The sequence below is a fragment of the Ixodes scapularis genome, unplaced genomic scaffold (genome assembly GCF_016920785.2).
Source record: "Ixodes scapularis isolate PalLabHiFi unplaced genomic scaffold, ASM1692078v2 PGA_scaffold4__175_contigs__length_147842914, whole genome shotgun sequence".
NCBI classification, from domain to species: Eukaryota; Metazoa; Arthropoda; class Arachnida; order Ixodida; family Ixodidae; genus Ixodes; species Ixodes scapularis.
In genome coordinates this window covers 137970086-137992119 of record NW_024609879.1, presented here as the reverse complement: position 1 = coordinate 137992119, position 22034 = coordinate 137970086, and the positions used below count along the sequence as shown (strand labels likewise).

At 44.6% G+C, this 22034-nt stretch overlaps 1 protein-coding gene across 1 annotated transcript in view; it reads left to right on the top strand.

Moving 5' to 3' along the window:
- LOC115321139 overlaps positions 1-22034 on the top strand; it is a 153704-nt gene that overhangs the window by 53233 nt on the left and 78437 nt on the right. The window contains exon 9 of the mRNA XM_040218599.1: positions 18952-19001. Coding sequence (XP_040074533.1) covers positions 18952-19001 — 50 coding nt within the window. The remainder of the gene's footprint in view (positions 1-18951; positions 19002-22034) is intronic.

Below are 22034 nucleotides of genomic sequence, written 5' to 3'. Positions count from 1 at the left end.
ACACATCGTCAGCTCTGTTGAAATCAAGGAACGTGACGAATTCAGGGTTCGAACGCTTGACACGAATGTTAAGGCTGACAAGGACAGCTTTGTGATCAGAAATTCCCTCGACCACCTCGCAGTCATAACCTAGGTTTGCGATACTATGAGTTAGAAAAACAAGATCAAGAACAGAATTATCTCTGGTGCACGTTTTGACAACCTGATCTAGGTCGAATGACACAGCTATATCTACTAGAGCATCACAAATGGCCCTGTCGCGACAGCCAACCACTAGCGTTTCCCAGTTTATATCGGGTGCATTAAAATCGCCCAGCAAGATAAGCTTGAAATTCGCCAGATTGTATTTGTGAATGTAGTCATATATATCAAAGATCGTTTGCAGGCCCGAACTAGGAGCGCGATAAACCGCTCCGATAACAAGAACGAACTTATCAAGCTGCACCTTACACCATAAAGACTCTGTGTTAGGTAAACAGGGAAGAACCGAAAAGCTAATACCAGATTTAAAAAAAAGCGCGACACCACCACCTCTAGAAGACCTATCGCATCGTACCACGTTGTAATTAGGAGGTGTAAATTCGCAATCAAGAATGCCATCGTGTAACCAGGTTTCCGTAACACACATCACGTGCGGTGAATAAGAAGCTGCAATGCACGAGAACTCTGTAAATTTAGGGACAAGGCTCCGAGCATTAATGTTTAATACAGACAATGGTTTATTCGGTAACTGTCAGTTCGATCCGGTGGCAAGAACCGGAGGAGGAACTTTTATCAGCGTTCTATTTGTTGAATCCCACGAGTATCGGTCGTTGTCAACAAGAGCGTAGTCGTAACGTAGACGGACCTTTGCGCCATTTCTTCGGAATTCGGCAGTACTAAGCCAGAGTTGTTTTCGAATGTCTCTAATACGAGGTGAAAAATCCTCGTTAATAAATATCCGTGTGCCTTTAAGTTTAGAAACATTTTTGAGTATCCGCATTTTGTCACGGAAGTCCATCAATTTAAAAATTATAGGTCGTATTTTACCTTGTGCGGGGATACCAATACGATGACAGCGTTCTATGGCATCGCAAGTCACAGACAGTTTTCTGGTCAACAGTTCAGTTACACTATCCAGTAGTGATGCAGGGGTTTCATTAACAGGCTCTTCTAGACCATACACGACCAAGTTGTTTCTGCGAGAACGGTTTTCCAAATCATCATTCTTATCTGTAAGTTGACAGACAGCTGTTTCGAGAGCGGCACTCTTTCTTTCTAGACACTGCAACCGTCGGGCGATATCAGATATCTGGGACGAGCCAGCTTCGATTGCAACAAGTCAAGATTCGTAGGCGGCAAACTTAGCATCCAGAGCCTCTTGTCTGTTTTTGATAGAAGTGACGTTCGCAGCAATTTGTGTTTGGCCAGTTAGTAATTGCTGAAGGAGAGCTAGCGTCTCGGGGCCAGGGTTAGATTCAATATCGCCACTACACAACAGGATAGATGAACATATCCTAAACCATGACAATATATCAGAACAAAGGCCAACCAGTGGGCCCGGTAGCAGCAAAAGAAAGCGATCATCGGACTTAAAACCGTCTGGCAAAGAAACAAACTCTACCTGTAGGGTGAGACAGAAGAAACTCAGTGGCATATTCGTCTCGCTGCCACCAAGCCCACTGAAGAGAAGAGACTGCGTCGATGGCTTTATGGCATCTGTAGCGGAAGTAGGTGTCGCTGCGGTGCTTCCGTAGAGGGTCCAATCCAGTGTTGCTAGATGAAGTGCAGGCCGGTCGTCAAAAGGTGTCGAATCATCACACGATGACGGGGGTTCAGGAACCAGAAAGCGGGAACTGGCGAACCCGTGCGGCAACAAATCCGCGGTGACGCGGCATACGGAAGCCGGGGATGACCAGACCGTTCCGAAGACAGCGATCTGCAGGGTGAGACAGAAGAAACTCAGTGGCATATTCGTCTCGCTGCCACCAAGCCCACTAAAGAGAAGAGACTGCGTCGATGGCTTTATGGCATCTGTAGCGGAAGTAGGTGTCGCTGCGGTGCTTCCGTAGAGGGTCCAATCCAGTGTTGCTAGATGAAGTGCAGGCCGGTCGTCAATAGGTGTCGAATCATCACACGATGACGGGGGTTCAGGAACCAGAAAGCGGGAACTGGCGAACCCGTGCGGCAACAAATCCGCGGTGACGCGGCATACGGAAGCCGGGGATGACCAGACCGTTCCGAAGACAGCGATCTGTAGGGTGAGACAGAAGAAACTCAGTGGCATATTCGTCTCGCTGCCACCAAGCCCACTCTGCCACAAGCGAGACCTGGCAGGTAAGTAAGGTATTGCCGACATTTCCTTCCATCATAGGAGAGTTGCAAGCGAGCTCCTTCGCTAGCGGATATTACTTCGTTCGATGCCATTCGCAACTTTTTTTGTGAGGATCGCATAGATATACTACGGTCTTTACACAATTGTTTTACAAAGTCAACAAAAAGAGATATTGTAACACCCGTATCTAAAAGGGCTGCAATTTTCTGCCCGGCAATGTCAACTATGATGTAATGATGATGTAAACATGGACGCTAAACCATGTTTGTAGTGCCGTCATCATCGCGATGAAGCGGGCAACCCATTGACCGGCCCGTCCTATCCACTCACTACTGGAGCGTGGTTTGGGTTTGACCTGTCGCGGGTTATTGTCCCGAGACGTACGAATTGTCCTAGTCCTACAATCGTTTTCTTAATTCCGATGAGATACTCAGGTTTGCGATGTCGTGCTGAGTGACCCCGGGAATGTCTGGGGGAGAATCACTGCTTGCTGCAGTGGGATCCTCGGACATGTTGAGAGGCGCCACGGGAGGCGCCTCGTCCGGCACCTCCATGTCTCCGAAGGGTCCACCGCTAGCCGCAGTAGGATCCTCGGACATGTCGGGAGGCGCCATGGGAGACGCCTCGACCGGCACCTCCATGTCTCCGAAAGGTCCACTGCTAGCCGCAGTGGGATCCTCGGACATGTCGGGAGGCGCCGCGGGAGACGCCTCGTCCGGCACCTCCATGTCTCCGAGGGGTCCACCGTTAGCCGCAGTGGGATCCTCGGACATGTCGGGAGGCGCCACGGGAGGCCCCTCGTCCGGCACCTCCATGCCTCAGAGGAACCCCTGACTTTGCGAAGCCTGGTCCTCGGACACGTTTCAATTCACCCGGCCAGCATTAATGGCCGTGCCATCGTGGAAAGGCGGGTCGAAGGTTGGGTCTTCTCGTGTAACCAGGGCTGCCTCACGGAACCGGGAGGACCAAAAGGTGCGGCAGGGTTGGGCAGAAATACTCAAAAATGTATTTGGAAATACAAATACTGGGATACATTAAAATAGTAGCTAAAATACTGATACTAAGATACATCTGTAAAAATGTATCGCGATACGTATCGGAAATACATCTTAAAAAGTGGCAAAAAGTATTTGGAAATACAAATACAGGAATACATTTTAGGGAGGGCAGAAATACAAATACAGAAATACTGATAGCGGAATACATTTTCCAAATTTGTTGAGACGCCAACTGAGATGAAGCTTGAAGTTTGAAGTGGATGTTTTCGATCCTGAAATTACTCTCTGTAGGCTTGGCACTTTGCCTTGAAGATTGTGGTTTCCGACGACAAGGAGTCTTCAATGGGCCAAAAAAAAACGTTCTATCAAGGGCTGACCGCGGTCCCTTCCATTACATCCTGTCTGTCTGACGAGGGAATCCTGTCAACATTGATCACATGATGTCACGGTGGAATGAACTAATATTCTTTATCTGTAGGTGTGGCCTTGAGCATAAAACTCCACGCTGGTGTATGAAAGGACAATACGTACTTTCGTTGTAGATTACCTAGTTAAAGATCGTGCATACAGTGTCATTTGGAATTTTTGAGAATAGTGGACCACCTGAAGCATCTTGCACCACCTGAAGCGTCTTACCTTCTGTTACGGTTGAAAAAACGATACGGTAGCATGCCTGTTCTAAAGGTCCTTACTACCGACCCTCCGCCACCGACGCACGGATTGCAGTCCTGAAGTTTTGCCTAGCATTATCCAAACAGAGACCTCGTGGATTGCGAGCTGATATTGCCGGCACAGGTGCGAGCTCTCCGAGAAACGGCGGTCTCGAGACGAGTCGCGGGAGTATGTAGTCTGGGATGGCACAGCGAGGCCACTTCTGGCCTCCTTCTGCGTTTCGGATCACCAGAGCAGCGGGTCACGTTCACGTTCGCTGATGACGTACCGTTGAGCCGTGCAATGTTACGGGCGCAGCCGCATATGAATTCGAATATGTGTTGAACTTCACAGCGTGAGCCTTCCTACTATTTCAAGTCAACCACCGCCAGGCTCGTGCTGCAACGGAATGTGACTCAGCTTTGCCGGCTGGGTGTACTCAGTACGCTATTGCGAGAGAGACGGTTAGCAGCGGGCATTGGATGCCAGCAAACAATGACTCAAGAAATCGCTACCTAAGGGCCTGCGGCAGAAGATGCTCTGACTCCACTCCTGGCACGCCATCTGGTTCGAGTCCACGACTACGCAACACTTCTCAGAAGAGAGAAGAGGACGCATAGAAAAACAGTTTGCAGAATCAAAAGGAACCTCGGTCAGTATAGTAACAATGCCCCCGCATCTCCTTGACTCTGATACCCTCAGAAGTAAAAAAAAAAAAAAAATGTGTTCGGACTTCCTTTTTTTTTTTTTTTTCGGGGGGGGGGGGGGGGGGGAGTATTTCTCAAGAAATGTAACGAAATACATTTCATCCTGATTGTATCGCGATACAAAGAAACATTCCAAATGTATTTCGATACAGGAATACAGATACTGGTGAAAAAAATGTATCGCGATACAGAAATACAGATACGAATTGTATTTCTGAAATACTATCGCGATACATTTGTATCGCGATACTGCCCAACCCTGAGGTGCGGGAGACTTGTGGCCTGGATTGAAACTTCGCCGGCGACTGGCAAGCCCTCATTATCGCCGGCTTACCTCGTTTCCCGACTGGAAGGCTGTAGAAGAAGACGGACAGTTTCTGCGGAAATGACCTACGCCACCGCATTGAAAACAACGAGGTGACGGTGTCTGCTCCGAAGTTTGGGATGGCTGGAGTCGCCGGGGCATGGCAGCCGTATAGCTAGTTCTGTCCCGGTCCGTGATCCATCTCCGTGCCTCATACTGCGTCTCTGGCTGCGGAGCACCGAGTCTCTGCATCAAGGCTCGACCACCGGGAAGAGATTGGGCGTCTTGCGTCTGAGGGTGCGCGTGTGGATCGAGCGCACGCGGCATCATTCCAGGGTAGTGCCGGGGATACTGAGCTCGGCCATCTGCAGCACCCCGGTAGAATGTCCTGCCGGACCAGGCGCATGAGAGTTCCAAAGAGTCCTCAGGTTGGGGAGGTGGTCTATAATTGAGCTCAGCCATAATGTCAGCCTGAATCTGGCTGGCCGCCAGGGCCATAGCGTCTAAGTTTGAAAAGCTGCGACCTCGCAAGTAAGGGTGAAACTGCGGATGGCTTTGTCGGATGACCCGTGCAACCCTTTCGGCTGGCGAAGCGCTCGGTTCGACCCTGTCGTAGAGCGTCTGTAGGGCGCGCACAAACTCAACTAAAGATTCATCTCTGTGTTGCGTCCGTGCCCGAAGTTCGTCCAGGAAACGTTCAGCGTAATCTGGTGGTAAAAATTCGCTTCTGAAGCGTTCTGCGAAGTTGTCGAAGTTCAAGAACGATTGCTGTCTCCTGCGCCAGTCTTCCGCACTGCCTGTCAATGCGACCGGGAGGACGCGAGCCAGCAGCGCTAAGTCGGATATACCGGATGCTTCCTGATAGTCGCGAAGCTCCAAAAGAAAGTCGGCGACTTATTTTGTGTCGGCGTATCCAGCGTATTTCGGTATTTCTAGCCGCAATCGCGGCATATCTGTGGCTGGCTGTACGAGAAGTCTAGATGTGGCCTCGCGCTCTTGCAGTAGTCTAATCATACCGGCAAGAAGCAGGGGAAGTTGGTCCTGAAAGGTTTCTACGGCGGACCGTCAGTGTAAGGGGAGGCATCTCTCGGTGTCGGGGAGGAGCGCCTCTCCGCCTGCAATTCGCGCGACTCGGGGTGCGCGATATCTGGCGGTGAAGGTGACCCCAACGGCGGAATATCTGATCCAACCCCAACTATATGTGGGTCTCGTTCAATCGGAGGGCCCTCCCAGGCAGGATTTCGTCCCTGGTCTCAATTGCGAGTTTTCTGTCGCGTATTACGTGACATTTAAAGAGCGAGTGAAAAGGGCGTGGATGTTAGCCAAAGCGCGATAGATTTACCTTGGTCGTGTCGACGTGTAGCTGCGGTGATGTCGGGGCCCCACGTTGAAGACGCCAAATGTGGAGACGAGAAAACGAACACCAGTTCTCGCGGTGTTCAAGCTCCGACTGCCCCCGCGTGCCCGCTCGCCCCCCGGTCGTCGGTCCTCCTTATTCTCGTCTTTTTCCGTTCCCCACAATATATATATATATATATATATATATATATATTTATTTATTTATTTATATATATATCCCATTGCATTTGGTATTCTGCAAGTTTACCTAAAGCTAGACAATAAAACAAAAAAAAAAGCTTTCTGATTTAAGATTATGAATATTTAAAACTATTTAACAACGAAACATTTTAGAAGTCGCACAAACAAGCTTTTTTTCTTGTTTGTGGCGACTAACCCAAGCCCGTTTGTGGCACCAAGATTTCTGCATCTTGATGACAGTCACAAGCACGCCCAAGCAGCACAGATTTCGCAAATCATTGACCAATGACTGGCAATGCTCCCTTGGCCAGTGGACAGACAGCAGCCAGCCATTGGCCGATGACTGTCCGTTCTCTGCCCATTGGCCATTGGCCGCTGGCCATCAGCCATCGGCCAATCATTGGCCGATGAATGGCCACTCTTTGGCCATTGGCCAAAAGACCATCACAAGTCATTGGTCAATACATGGCCAAAATTCGTGCTGCTTGGGCAGCTACTCGATTTTCGTTTCCGCTAAGTTGGGGACGTCCTGCCATGGGGCTTCTTTTGCCAATGGAAACGATTGTTTTCAGAGTGGTCGCAGTGATGGGTATACATACCTGGTGGCGCTCACCAACGTGACGGTAGCTGCCGGGGAAACAGCGCGAGCTCGCGATGCTCAAAAGCGCCGCATCGCTAGCCGCTCTAATGATCCTGCATTGAAACAGTTTCTATGCTCCTGGCGAGCGCCGAGCTGCTGTCTCTGTGAAACTCGTTAAGCGGTAGCTTAAATTCAGCCGAACGTTTTTTACAGCTGGGTAAAATTTATCGTGAAGTGATTTATTACCAAGCAAGTTTTAGCCGTGTTATTTTATTGCACATCTCGCAAAATTTTTTTTTAGAAGCAGATCTTCCGGTTTCTTCTCGCATCTTTTCCTTACACTGTTTTAATGCGGAACGATTATATGACCTCTACGCTATTCCGTACATTTTCTGGCCTTTGTTTCTAAGTTTTACCTTCCGTTTAGACTTTTCGTATATGTACATTTATTTCTACATTATCAATATTATTAAAAAATATTAGCAGGCGAAATTTTTTGATTTATTCGAATGATACAAGCAGGTTTTTTGTTTCTTCCAAGACAGGTGACAAAATAATAAATATGGCTACTTTGACATCAAATTTAAACAGCAGGGGGGAAAGGAACATCTTAAATGTTAATATTGATAAATGAAAAGTTGTGATCTTTCATTAAAAAAATGAAGCTTGTGGTAGTGTCTATAATTCTCAGGTTCAAGTCAAAACCAGTTAAAAATTGTTAGGTCATAAAACTGTTGCAGCGCATTAATGGGTACATGACGTGGGATAGCCGTGTACAATATCTCATGCCAAAACTCGCTCGGGTGCTGGGAATTATTGATCGCCACTGGTCTGTTTTGCCAATTAATATTAAGTTGTTGCTTTACAGACCATTATTTTATTTAAATTTAACATATTCCTTTTTTGTGTATGGCACTCCAAGAATTACTACCATCGCAAAACCTTTCTTGCCATGAAAACGTATAGTGAGATGGCTATGTCACCTACCACGTCACCCCCATACCACTAATTTATTTAGGAACTATCACTATCATATACCTTATAATTATAGATTATATAAATACTCATTTTGTACTAGTTTTAAGAGCGAGACCTTCAGGTGTCTAAGTTTTTTTTTTTTTGTTCTCGCAAATCCTCACGTCACTGAGGGCAAACTTACCATTATACTCTACCCGTAACACAGAAAAATGGAGGATGGTCACATAGCAAACAAATGATGGTTCTCAAGTGATAACTTTCACAGCCCCACATTGTATGAGTAGTGTGGACATTTGTATAAATGTTGTGGAACTAGACGGCCTTAAATTTAAAGGCTTATATTTGTATTCTTGTTCACGATTTTTGCTAAGTATGCGATGTTTTTTTTCCCGTTTTTTTAGGAGTATGATGTTTTTATACCTTAGTTTGCTCTTCTGTGCGTTGTTTTCGATGAGAGTTTTTTTTTTCTGCGCTTGCTGCTCAATATTGTAGGGGCCCAAGGACTTGTCAAGCTGAGCTTTACAGCTTTTTACTTTGGTTCCCGATCATAACTAATGGAAATAAAATTGTCATTATAATTATGTTTTGAAACATGTATTTTATGATATTATCAGTCGTGTGGTCTTGAAATATTCAGAAGATTTAATTTTACGTCCAAATTAGCTGATCTATTTTCTGTTATCAAAAATCATAGTAAACTCGTCATTTTCTACTGGACCGTCTGCTTGAATCTCACCCCATAACACTAAAAGTATCAAATGGTGACCTGCTACCTCTGCTCTTATCACTTCAGATAATATTTCCAAGTTACTTATTTTGGTAGCTATATCATCTTTGCATGCTATAGTGATTTTATCACAAGATTATTCTCTCATAAGGTCATGTAGTACATTTCAAGTCGAAAAATAATAGAAAGTTTTTAAATAAATCGACTCCAAATTTAGCCTCATTTATAACAAATATTCATATCACCAGCGAGTACAAATATTAGTTATTGCTAAATTTGCTATAAAGGCCGAACATTTACTAAATGAACATGTTTCCCTTTGAGCTAGTTCGCCATTATAAATCAACAACAATGTAAAAACATGCGGTTTTGTGGATGGATACAACGCATGGTTCAGCATACAATGAAATTTCAAATCTTTCTGGTACTGATAAATAATTATCACTAACAAACATGATTATCAAACGACCCTTTCCTTCTGATAGGCAACGGTAGATAGGCACGAAAACTATATAGGGAGAACGTATTACATGTTTCTTCCATTTTTATTGATTGATTGATTGGGGTTTAATGGCGCAGCAGCGATCAAGGCTATAATGCGCCAACAACTAGGACTATTGCTGAATTAAGGTTGAAGAGAAGAAAGAGCTATAGTAGCTTGTAATTTAATGAAACAATGATCATGAAAGTACAAGCGCATAAGATGTGGCAATTAATACGATGAACTATTAAAATTATAGCTGGTTCAGGAGTCTTATATCCTTAAGAAAGTTGAAAACACACTTGTGTGGAATCAACGGCTCATCGCTGAGTAAAAGGGTGAGCTGTAATGGTGTATGCTCTTGGTAAACCTTAGCGAAGTGTCTGTGGCGTTCTTGGTCATACAAAGGGCATACAAGTAAGATATGTAGGATGCTTAACGGAATGCAGCAGTGTTCACACTCCGGAGCATCCTCCCCACGCAAAAGATGCTCATGGGTAAGACGGGTATGACCAATTCGCAGTCGGCACAAAACCACCTCATAAAAACGCTCGCGGTGTCGTGCACTCTCCCATTCCTGAAGTAGTGGTTTTACTGCGCGCAACTTATTGTTTATTTCTCGGTCCCATTCCTCTTGCCACTTGCGTCTTATGGAAAATTTCAGAACATGCCTATAATCTCTGTAAGGTATTTTCCACAGGTCGACTTCTCGATCCTTAGCAGTACTTGCTGCTCTGTCAGCATCCTCATTTCCGGCAATTCCGACATGCGAAGGAACCCAGCATAGTATTATTTTCTTCTTCCGTTTAGCGGCTGAAATTAGCCTGTTCCTTATTTCTATTACAAGTGGGTTGCGATCATTTCCCACTCTGGCAAGAGCTCGTAAAGCACTAAGTGAGTCGGTGTAAACAATTGACTTGTGAAGCTTTTGTTTGAGGATCTTATCTGTGGCGAGGAGTAAGCCATTGAGCTCTGCCGTAAAACTACAGGCACTGTCATTTATTCTCCGGACAAGCTGCATCCCAGGCCCGATCACTGCGCAACCCACAGAGGAATCAGTTTTACTACCATCAGTGTAAAAACTTATAAAGTCGTGATACTGTACTTGGAGTTCAAGGAATTCTTGTCTCAGGACTTCGCGCGGAGTGTCTTTTTTGTTGAATTTCGTTAGCTCCAGTTCGCACTGAATGGGAACTAGGTCCCAAGGGGCTGCCGAACTAAAACACTGTACAACTGGAGGCAACACGTCCAGTCCTACAGAATCCGCAGAATTGCGAACCCTCATGGCAAGAGGTGGAACAACTGAAGGCTTGTTACTGAAGGTTCGCTCGTAGCGTATTCGTTCCATACAGTGTAAGGTTGGATGGTTAGGAACCGATCTAATTCGCATAAAATATGTGAAGCCCAGTTCAGGTCTTCTTTTCTCCAGAGAGAGCTCGTTTGCTTCTGCGTATAGACTGAGAACAGGAGATGTGCGAAAAGCACCGGTAGCAAGCCGCAACCCTTGATGATGAACAGGGTCCAGCATTTTGAGAACCGATGTCCGGGCAGAACCATACACAATACAACCGTAATCAAGTTGGGATCGAACGACCGACCGATAGATACGCAAGAGACAAAGACGGTCAGCACCCCAGGACACATGCGACAGGACTTTAAGTATATTAAGCGATTTAAAACATTTCATCTTCAGGCTCTTGACATGCGGAACAAAAGTCAATTTGGAATCAAATATAAGACCTAAAAACTTGTGTTCAGTTTTCACTGGGATAGGAACATCATACATAGTCAAAGAAGGGTTGTGCAAAACTCCGCGACGACGTGAGAAACTCACACAGACGGTCTCCTCAGGAGAAAATTTAAAACCGTTGACATCAGCCCATTTGACCAAGTTGTTGATTCTGAGCTGGAGCCGACGTTCACATATGGATGGATTACAAGACAATACAAAAATCTGCAGATCATCGACGTACAGTGAGTAGTGAACAGATGGAGCTATTGCGCGGACAATTGAGTTCATCTTCACAATAAAAAGAGTGACGCTAAGTGCACCACCTTGAGGTACTCCATTTTGCTGCGAAAATTCTCTAGAAAAAGTTGTCCCAAGCTTCACGCGAAAAGTTCGGTTTTGGAGATAATTCTGAATGCCACTTAAAATTCGGCCCTGTACACCTAAGCTGAACAGATCCTGCAGTATGCCATGGCGCCAAGCTGTATCAAATGCCTTTTCCAGGTCAAAAAAGACAGAGACACAATGCTGCTTATTTACAAATGCCTCTCGCACAACAGTCTCAAAGCGAACTAGGTGGTCGACCGTGGATCGTCCTGAACGAAAGCCACATTGGTACCTGCCAAGGAGATTATTACGCTCCATATAAAACATCAGCCTTCTGTTGATCATCCTTTCTAATGTCTTCGAAAGACAGCTAGTTAGTGCTATAGGCCTGAAGCTGGAGGCGCAGGCAGGATCTTTTCCTGGCTTTAAAAGGGGGATAATGACGGCAGACTTCCAGGAGAATGGGAAAAGACCCTCGACCGAAACTCGGTTGAAAAGATACAAGATGAGCTCTAGAGTAGATGGATGAAGGTGCTGAAGCATTTGATAGTGGATACCGTCCGGTCCAGGGGCAGTCTGTCCGGATGAATCGAGAGCCATCTGCAGTTCGTGCAGCATGAAAAGAGAGTTATAAGGCTCTTGCAAACCACCGGTCGTAGGCACAATCTCTTTTTCTGCCTGTAGCTTATGCCACCTTAATGATTGCGTATAGTGTTCGGAACTAGAAACAAATTCGAAGTGCTCACCAAGAATGTCGGCCTGTTCGTCAAGGCTTGCAGGACGTATTCCATTCCGGCACAAGAGTGGGACAGAGAAAGCGCCGTAGGAACCCTCAGTTTTATGCACGCGGTCCCAAACTTCCTTTATAGATGCACTGCTATTGATTAAAGAGGCATATCCCCTAAAGCTTTGCCGCTTGGCTTGTCTTCGAATAAACCTTGCCTGGGCCCTTTTTCTTTTAGAACCAATCAGATTACTTGGAGTAGGGTAACGCCTAAAGATACCCCATGCACGATTCTGTTCCTTTTTTGCCTGGCGGCAGTCTTTATTCCACCACGCCTTCGGCCTTTTTGGGAGATGCGAGGACGTCATGGGAATGGCGATGATTGCTGCATGTAATATGTGTCGAGTGATATGCAGAGTGACATCATCGATGGAAAGATCATCAAGTGATGAACAAGCTAAAACTGAAGAGCTGCTAAATGTTGCCCAGTCAGCCCTCTGAAACATCCAACGAGGGGTACGCGTTTGAAGACCAGCAGGAGGACTGTTAAACTCTAAAATAATTGGAAAATGGGCACTTCCATATGGGTTTGGGATGACCCTCCATGAAAACAGCGAGTATAGTGAAGGATGGCAGATAGAAAGGTCGATGGAAGTAAAAGTCCTGGTCGCTGAACTAAAGTGTGTGGTTTCTTTAGTGTTAAGTAAGCACAGTCCCGTGGAAAGAAGAAAACGTTCAACAAGTGCTCCTCTAGCATCCCGTTTACCACTCCCCCACAATGGGTTGTGTGCATTAAAATCGCCTAAAATTAAGTATGGAGCCGGGAGCTGACTAACAAGATCCTCTAGCTCTTCGTACTGCAGCTGGTATTCTGGTGATATGTACACTGAACAAACAGTAATTACCCGGTCTAGCAGTATTCGGGCAGCCACAGCCTCGAGAGTGGTGTAGAGAGCCACTTCGGCAAATGGGGTTGTGCGCTGGGCAACTACAGCAACACCACCAGACGCCACAGGGGAGTGCAACCTATCTTGTCTAAACACTTGATAATGGCGGAGTACATTTGACCTAGTTTCTTTAAGATGCGTCTCCTGCAGACAGAAGGCAGCAGGGCGGTGTTCGTCTAATAAAAAAGTAACATCATCATAATTACAAAAAAGCCCACGACAGTTCCACTGTAAAAACAGAGACATGGTGAAGATTAAAACTGGAAATTAAAATTAAAATTATAACTGGCCTTTAGGACACCGCAAGATAACTAAGTGGACACTTGCTTATGATTCATTTCTAAAGGTACTACGATCCTTTTGGGGCAAAATTCTAGGAAGTTTCTTTTTCTTTTTCTTTTCTACGACCTGAAAAGGTACTGATGACTCAGCACCTGAAGGGACCAGGCCTTCGTTAGAAGGTGGCATGCTCTCATCCATCATTTTATCTACTGACTGCTGGCTTGCGGTCGAGTATGCCTCGTCCAGCTGACCAGGCTTTCGAGAGCTGGTCGAGGCGGGAGTGGGCAAAGCCCTGCCTCGGCCTGAAGAGCGAGCAGACGACGAGGGTGTCCGCTCCCGCTCCTTAGAGGAGGTGGTCTGCGACGGACCCTCTTTAGGGAATGAGGGTGGTGCGAGAGGCACCACCCCTGATGTCTTTGGAGGGGATACCTCCTTTGGTGCCATGGTGTCCATTGCCTCCTTTAAGAGAGGCGCGGCAGCACCATTCAGGCACTGTGAACCTTTTGGCTCCAACGACAAACGTGGTCGTGGAGCCGACCTTGGGGGGGTAGGGGGTGTCGGTGGGGCTGCCAGGTCTTTGGGACAGACCTGGGTTCCCACCGAGGTTTTCGGTGACACGCCCCCTGTGCGTGTTACCGTAGCGAAGGATCCTTTCTGTAGAAAAGAAAGTCGCCTCCTGGCCTCAGGAAACGAGATGTTTTCTTTTACTTTGAGGGTAATTACTTCCTTTTCTTCTTTCCATTTTTTACAAGAACGGGAGTAAGCGGCGTGTGGTTCGCCGCAGTCGACGCAGTGTGGTGGGTTTGCGCAGTTGTCTGACGGGTGATCGTTCTGACCGCACTTGGCGCACGTGGTCTTGCCCCTGCAGCTCTGGGAACTATGGCCGAACCTCTGGAATGGAAACATCTCCTGGGGTTCGGCACATATGGCCGTACTCTACAGTTCAAGTACCCAGCCTTGATTGACTCGGGAACTTTGCTCAACTCGAAAGTCAAAATGACATGTTTTGTTTTGATCTCTTGCCTCTCTCGACGAAGGGAGATTCGCTTTGCAGCGACAACTCCTTGGTCACTGAGGCCATCTACAAGTTCATCTTCTGTACTTTCGAGGAGGTCATCTTCAGAAATCACACCTTTTACTGTGTTCAATGTACGGTGGGGAGTGACTGTCACTTTATAGTCAGAAACTGAATTTAGTGATAGGAGTGCTGTGCTCTGTTCACTGGTTTTAATCTCAACGAGCAGATCTCCGGATGTCATATTTTTGGCAGAGAAGCTCTTTCCAACAATGGACTCAAGTGTTTTGGAAACAAGGAATGGTGACAGTTTCGCCAAAGGTTTCTCACTCTCAGAGTGCATCACCAAGAATCTTGGAAATTTGTCTGCAGATCTAGTAGGATTAATCGCATGTACTTCGGTGCGGCCCCTTTTGGGGGGCCGATCAAAAAAGGTTTTTTGCTTAGTACCCATAAAGATGGGAGAGAATTTCGGTGCCCCGGGTGCACCACCCACCACGGAGCCCAACACGGGGGTAGGCAATGTGCCATAACAAATATGGCTTTGCTGACAACATTACACTACCAGTGCTGCCCAGGCACTATAACCTAGTGTGGATCCGGACAAGGGGTCTACCGCCACCCAAGGTTAGCCCTTGCCGCAAAAGAAGGTGGAAAGGAATAAAAGAAGAGCAGAGAAAAGAGAAAGATAAGAGGGGATAGTAGAAGATGTGGCAACTGACTGAATCATCCTGGTCGGGCCAAGCCAGGACACCCGTCTACAGGAAGCAGGGGCCAAAGTGGTGTGTTGCCTCGGCCGGGGGGCCCCGAAGGGTCCAAACCTACCCCGGGCTCAGCTCAACCACCAGGATACCCTTTTCCCTGGACACGGGCTCGCCACGCACAGCCAGACGTGGGTGGGTCTTAGCCACTTTTACTCAGGGTCTGTGGTGTCGCCAAAGTCGCTAGGGTCCGTGGTGACGCTACTCACCAAGCACCTAGCACCTAAGGTGCAGGCGCCCCCTGCGGAGCTCGGGGTCCGTGGAGACGCCACTCTCCAAACACCTGCTTTCACAGGTGCCCCCTGTGGGGTCTTCCATATTTATGTTACGTAAAATGAACTCATCGAGGGAAGCTATTTTTTGGACAACAGCATCATAAGCTGATCACAATGCCTTTGTAAATAGTCTTAGCTTTATTCCACCTGAGTTTTTCCCTGAGGCGTGTTTTGTGTTGTCATATTATTCTTTGAGTGGCACGAACGTACCGAATTCCGTCGTTGACTCATTTTGTTTAGGTATATTTCCACTTCGATGTGAATTACAGCTGCAGCTTCCTTCTGGTGACCGAAAATAGTATTTCCTTTCTTGTTCCATACAAACGCGTCTGACGTTTGTTTGCGCAGTTCTCAGTGCTTAACAGCGGGATCATATTTCTCCTTGTTAAGTTCTCGTTATTGTACAGCTTTTCATCTCTGAGCCACTCGCTTCTGAGTGCAGATATCTCCTCTTCTTTGTTCTGTGAACATCACCAACAATGTAGTTTCTTTGGCTTCCTTTAACCTTGAGCCTCTGGGCTGCCTCAACTGCTACTTCTGGGGTTCGATCAGGAAGCTACAGTTTTTGATCCAACACCTTGATCACTACCATTGTGCCTTAATTAGGCCACTGAGTGACTTCGTACAATTCAATATTCTGCCGTCGCTACTGTATTAGCTCCTGCGTGTCCGCAATAGAGTGCGGTAATGCGCCGTCTAAGTGGTGTGCTTCGGAAGCTCTCTACTCCATGGAGCAGGCAGTAACCCAAAAGGTGGAAAGGTGGAACTGCTCGTGGAAGCAGCCTCATGTTTAGTCTCATAACCGTGTCGATCCAGTTACGTTGGTCTACTAATGCTTGAATAGTCATATTTCAGACTCATTATCGTAGAGTCATCCTATCAACCTCATGCAAGCACACTGAAATCAGTAGGTCTGTTAAAGCGGAGCCCACGTCTAGCCCGTGTTGCAACAAAATGACTCGCCTACAAAACAATACTTCGATTCAAACTACAAAATGCAAATATTATATGGCATCTATATCAAAAATATTTAACTTCTAAATTTAAATCCGTTCAAAAGAAAGCAACCGGGTACATACTTAAAAGGCAACTCCAGTTGATTTTACATATTACGAAAATTATGTAATTATCTTTAGAATCCACTAGAACACACGCCAGATATACATATGTCGATCTAATTCCGCCTAAAAGGTGATGAAACTGGCAAACCAAGTTTCAGGTGCGCGAAATTACCAAAATCTGCTAATCCTAGCGGGTGAGGAGCGGCGAAGCCGGCAGCGCAGTTAATACCACCATGTCGTCGCAGCCTACAGTGCGCTGCCTATGGCTCTTGGGAAGAATTGTTTGCTTTTTTTGTGACTTTTTAAGCCGAGCCGGCAGCCTGCGCTAGCAACGCGCTCATCGTTGCCCACGTGATTCGCGGAACGCACATGCTTTTGTGTGCTGCCCAACGAACATGCGCTATCGTCGGAGCGTCCGTCGCGTGCGAGAAAGTCAGTTTGCGACGTTGAGGACGACATACTTCTACAATCCCGTCGCGACATATTCACGTGTGGTTTACAGAACTTCACTTTCTACTAATGTTTTCAAATGAAAGCCTTGGGAAAACTTGCCTTTTTCTGGGCTAGAACACAAGCTGCGGCCACGGAATACAGGCGTCGTCCGGTTTAGTAGACTGCCGATCGTATAGCAGCGGAATCTGTCGCCATTGACCCGAGCTGCGCTCGGCTGCCTGGTACGTGACGCCATGATTTGTATCACATGGTTGGAGACGTAGGTGACGACAGAAGAGCAATGTTGCCCGACGCAGGCAAGGTTACGGTTTCGGTTTGGAGTCCGCTTATAACCGATTATTACTACCACGGGATATATAATCAACCACCAACTGAAATTTTGTGGAATTCACCGGAGTTACCCTTTAAAAGGGTGACTCGATAGTTTTATGGTTAGACGTATGTTACAATATCTTGATAGCGATATTTTGATGGTTGCTGAATTCTCTCAAAATTGGCTCAGTTCACCGATAGGCGATGTGCCAGTGCCTGAAGTGTGGTGTGAAAATTTAGAAACGAAAAATCGCGAAGGTGTTGAATTTCTGCATTTCGTTCTTCTCGTCTTTTTAAAACCGAGAGCCCCTACCCGTAAAACTGAAGCGTGAGAAGAGAAATGCTACAAAGTGGGCAGTAAACCACGCTCCCAACTGATTACAAGATGTTTGATTGTGGGAAATGAATGCTTGGAAGCTCATTCAGCGGCAATCACCAAAGAAATGCTCGACATACTCTGTTTAAGACTATCCTGTGCGACCTGAACATATGTACCTTTTTGTAACGTCACACCACAGGAGAGCACGGAAATTTCAATGTAGGTTTCTGCATCATTTTAATTTACGGTTTTCTTAATATTTACTTGGAATTTCGAGACAATAAATGCATACCGTGAAGAATAAAGTGATGGTATTCAGGAAGAGCAATTTGTTTGGGTAGCTCAAAAACGATTTTTCGCCCTTAGGTCACATCTCTGCCTTAAAACAACTAACATTGATTTCACTTCATTAGCCTCCAGACGCAGGTTTGAATTAACTGCATGTGTTTATTTAAAAAAAATGTACTACGGTACATCACACTTTAGAAATACTTACTGTAATGCTTCCCATTATATATCCTCCAGAACAGATAACTGGTGTAAGCTTCAGGAAACCCAATCCCATAACAATTCTTTCTTATATTTGCCTGTATTACTGCGTGTTTCAGAATGCAATAATCGGCCCGATAAAATTGCAATCAACATAAATCCTTAAGATTTTAAGAAATTGTGCGAACTTTTGTATTTTGAATGGCTTCTGAATCGCTTTGTAGTCTTCTTTATTGTTATTTTTTATGACCAGTTGAGAACTAAATATTGTATAATCTCTGTTAGCGTAAGGTTTTTTTTTGTGCCGCTGTGACCAGAGATATTATGTTCATATGTTATTGTTTATTGGATCTTGTGCTTTAACCAACCCCCTCAATTAATGAGTCCCCAAAAGACGCCTTTGAGGTAAAAAATTTGAATTAAACGTGCCTTGTGTATTCCGCAATCCTCTGCTCCCCTGGTTTTGACCATACCGGGTACGGGTCAAGGGGCATGTTTTTAACTGGATCAAGAGTTTTTAAACAAAATGTGTTTATTCTTATGATTTCTCAAAAAAACTCAAATAAGGTGTAATGCAAAAGTGCAGCACGCAATTTTTCTGCTAAACGTATCGGGAAAATGTGTCATTGTTTATAATTATACACTAATTTCGTTTTCCCGCTAAAGTTATCGGCGATATGCTTCCTGCTGAGGTGTTAAATCTTCAAACATTTTACTTTAAAATCTCTTTATATTTTATCTTTCACTGTGTACACCTCACTGTTATCAAAACTATCAAACACCTTAAAAAAGTTTCTATCTGCACATTTTGAGTCAAGTAGTGTTAACAGATCTGTTATTACGTATAAAATAATCATGCGGTTTAAAAAACAAACTAAATCTTTCATAGTTTTATCTCGACAATCACGTAAGCAGGATACAGTATACGAGTATAGTGTAGTTGAATAGCATATTACTAATGCTTAATTCCTCGTACAGCGAAAAGTTGGCGACTATTGAGGACAGCATCGTGACCCCGGGACTAAATGGTAAGAAACTTTTTGTTATAGAATAGAACCCTCATGTTTTAGTGTTGTCCTCCATATATTCGCTAAATGAAAAATTGGCAATAATGTGGGTATAGTAAAAAAACACCTGGAAGCTAAGAGATAAAAGAAAGGGTCATCGAAAAGAAGACACAAATCCATTGATGAAATAGAGTATGGTAACATATCATTTCTGTGGCACAAATCGCTATAGCAAAACCCTTTTTTCCGACTAGGTCCATTAACCAGGTTTGCGACACCTAGCACTATACTGCATAAGTAGTAGTATCGATGGCATATTCAGAATAAATACCAGTTTGTGTGGGCTAAATTTCAAATGTATGAAACCTATAAATGTATTCCTTTATGCCTTCTCTCTTGCAAAGAGCAGCGGTACCCACAAGCCAAATAATTTCTACTGGAACGTATTTCTACTCTAAACTAATGCTTCCTCTTAGGTTTCTGGTATATATTGATAAGTATTCCGATAATCCACCCTGCAACATTGCAGAGTTTCGAGACTCGCTCACAATATTTTGAAGACCCACGAGTTATTTCTTGCTTTCCACAGTCTCCACATATGGTGATCTTTTCAGACGTCTTCGGGCTGGAATAAGTTTTTTCTCTTCTCTGTTTAAAAAAAAATACGCTTGGCAAGACACCTTAATTCTTTTGACCTGAATCATTGCATAAATCTTGCCATTAATATTTCACCCCGCACATGTCGTAATATTCAACAAATGTGCAAATAATATATAAATTGATAATGCATGACTAATAACCAACACAGCTCAACAACACTTTTAGAAAAACAAGCATACAATTATCTTCTTTCAGGAGAGAAGTCACACCCTTTTTTAAATATTCTATTTTCTATCAAGCGAGGTTTGGTTCCAACCAGGAAGCAGTGATAACCAGGGCCTTCAAGGTGTCCTGCTATCATAAATGGTTCACCAAAGAGCGGACATTTCACGATTTGTTTTACTTCTGAATTCGCTAAAGACGTCCCTACAACGCTACCTCAACAATACAATACTAATTGAGCCATGAAAAAAGGTATAATAGTGGGTGAACTCATTTCAAATCGTGCAAGAAAAAAAGGCATGATTCAAAAAAATATTTAAGAAAAATAGATTTGCTGGCAGAAATTGAAAACTTCGTCCTTGGTGCACGTTTTAATATATTGTTTTGTTTCGTTTTTACTACGAAAGAACCAAAGGCGGATTTTGACATTTCGCCGACGGTCACAGTTCACGCAGTACTTCGCCAGACTGAGATATTTTTCACTCAACAAGAAAACTTGTACATGGTTTTTACAACTACTATGGAAGTGCCAACTGCACATAAAAATTGGCATCTGTTTCTCTTTTTTAATAGTTTCGTTAAAAATTCAGAACCTAGCCGCTCTGGCTATAACTAGCCTGCCTTGAATTATGACAACTTTTGTTACTTCAATGCCATGGCAAAGTATACAACTTTTTTAAGCTTTACAGGGAGTTTTATTTAAAGCCGTGTATTGCACAGGAATGCGGTTTGTGCAGATGAGTTATACGGCCAGGAGACAGAATATAGGATGCAAGTCATCATTATAACTAGAATAGTTACCTAAAAGTTTTTGCTACATTTCTAATTAGTGAAGATAAGTATATGGTTTCAATTTTAACCTTCGTGAGTGTCATTGAAACTATCAGTAGCGCATGAAAGAAGCGCGGAAGTACGCAAAAGTTACCACTTAAGCAAATGGCACAATGCTGGGGATCGAAAACGTGCCCGCGAGGGTTTTCCGTATTTTATCATACGCGTTTTTGCATCCCTAGGGCCCTAAACCCGTCAGACACAAAGCTGGAACCGAAAGTTCGCGGACTGCGCCGATTGGATGCCGGCGAAAAAAACGCGAAATCATCGTCGGAATAGTGCAATCGGCGCGCTCCGTTAACGTCGGCCCCAACTTTGTGTTTGACGAGTTTAGAGCACCTAGACTTCGTACTGTAACGCACAAATGGTCACTTTAGCGCACTATCGCATTTGTCACCGGATTAAAGTATTTCTAAAATTCACTGGTCAAGTGGTTGTCAATGACCCTCAGCAAGTTTCTTATAAAAGTTACGTTTATTCTCACTAAATAAAACGTTTGATTACAAATCTTAGTTAATTATATATCTTATTGCGACGAATAGCCTAATATATTATGTACCCCTGGCCATATAAATCACCTCCACAAGCCGCAATTGTTTACCTTTCATGGCTGTTTAGCAACACATTTATAAATCCTAAAATCGAATTAAAGCTTACATATACCAAGTCAAGAAGCACACTATACCTCAGTGAAAAAAATTTGAATGCGAGAGGAAACTTTAAAAGTGCAAATTTTAACATCATGTTTTTGTTTCCTTTTCTTTGTACGAAGACCTTTCGTACATTCTATAATATGCAATAAAATCAAGTTTTATTTAAAGTTTTGTCATCTAAAAGTGGTACGTTGGAAGAGACGATATATTTTAAGCTTTACTCCAAGGTGCAAAGCTGGGTAGTTTCATCTTTTTTCTATTTTATACTTACGCATTTCTTGTGACAGTATTAGTCGGCATCCATTAACACACAATAGACTTCTTCCAAAACCGACACGCCCCATCGCGACGAAATATCACGCAGTGCACTCTGGGAACTAGTTGGCCACCAGGGTTGTATAAGTTACTTAAAAAATGTACCTAAGATACAGCTACAGTTACTCATATAAAAAGGTAGTTAGGTACGCACCTAGGTGCTTGCTTAAAGATGTACCTAGGTACAGCTACAGTTACTTTAAAGATACTGTCTTTATTTATCTTCCCCAAATTTGTAAAAATATGTTGGAAGTAGCGCTTTTTATAGTAAGGATACACTGAAAAACGAGTTCGATAAATGTGCTTTATTGGTGTCAATGCGGTGTCCACATCGGTGTTGAGTCCTCACGCTCCAATTGGCTCACCGAGGCCACAGCTTCCACTGTTTACCATCTCACACCGAAACCGCCGAAACTCGCTTATTAGAGAGTAT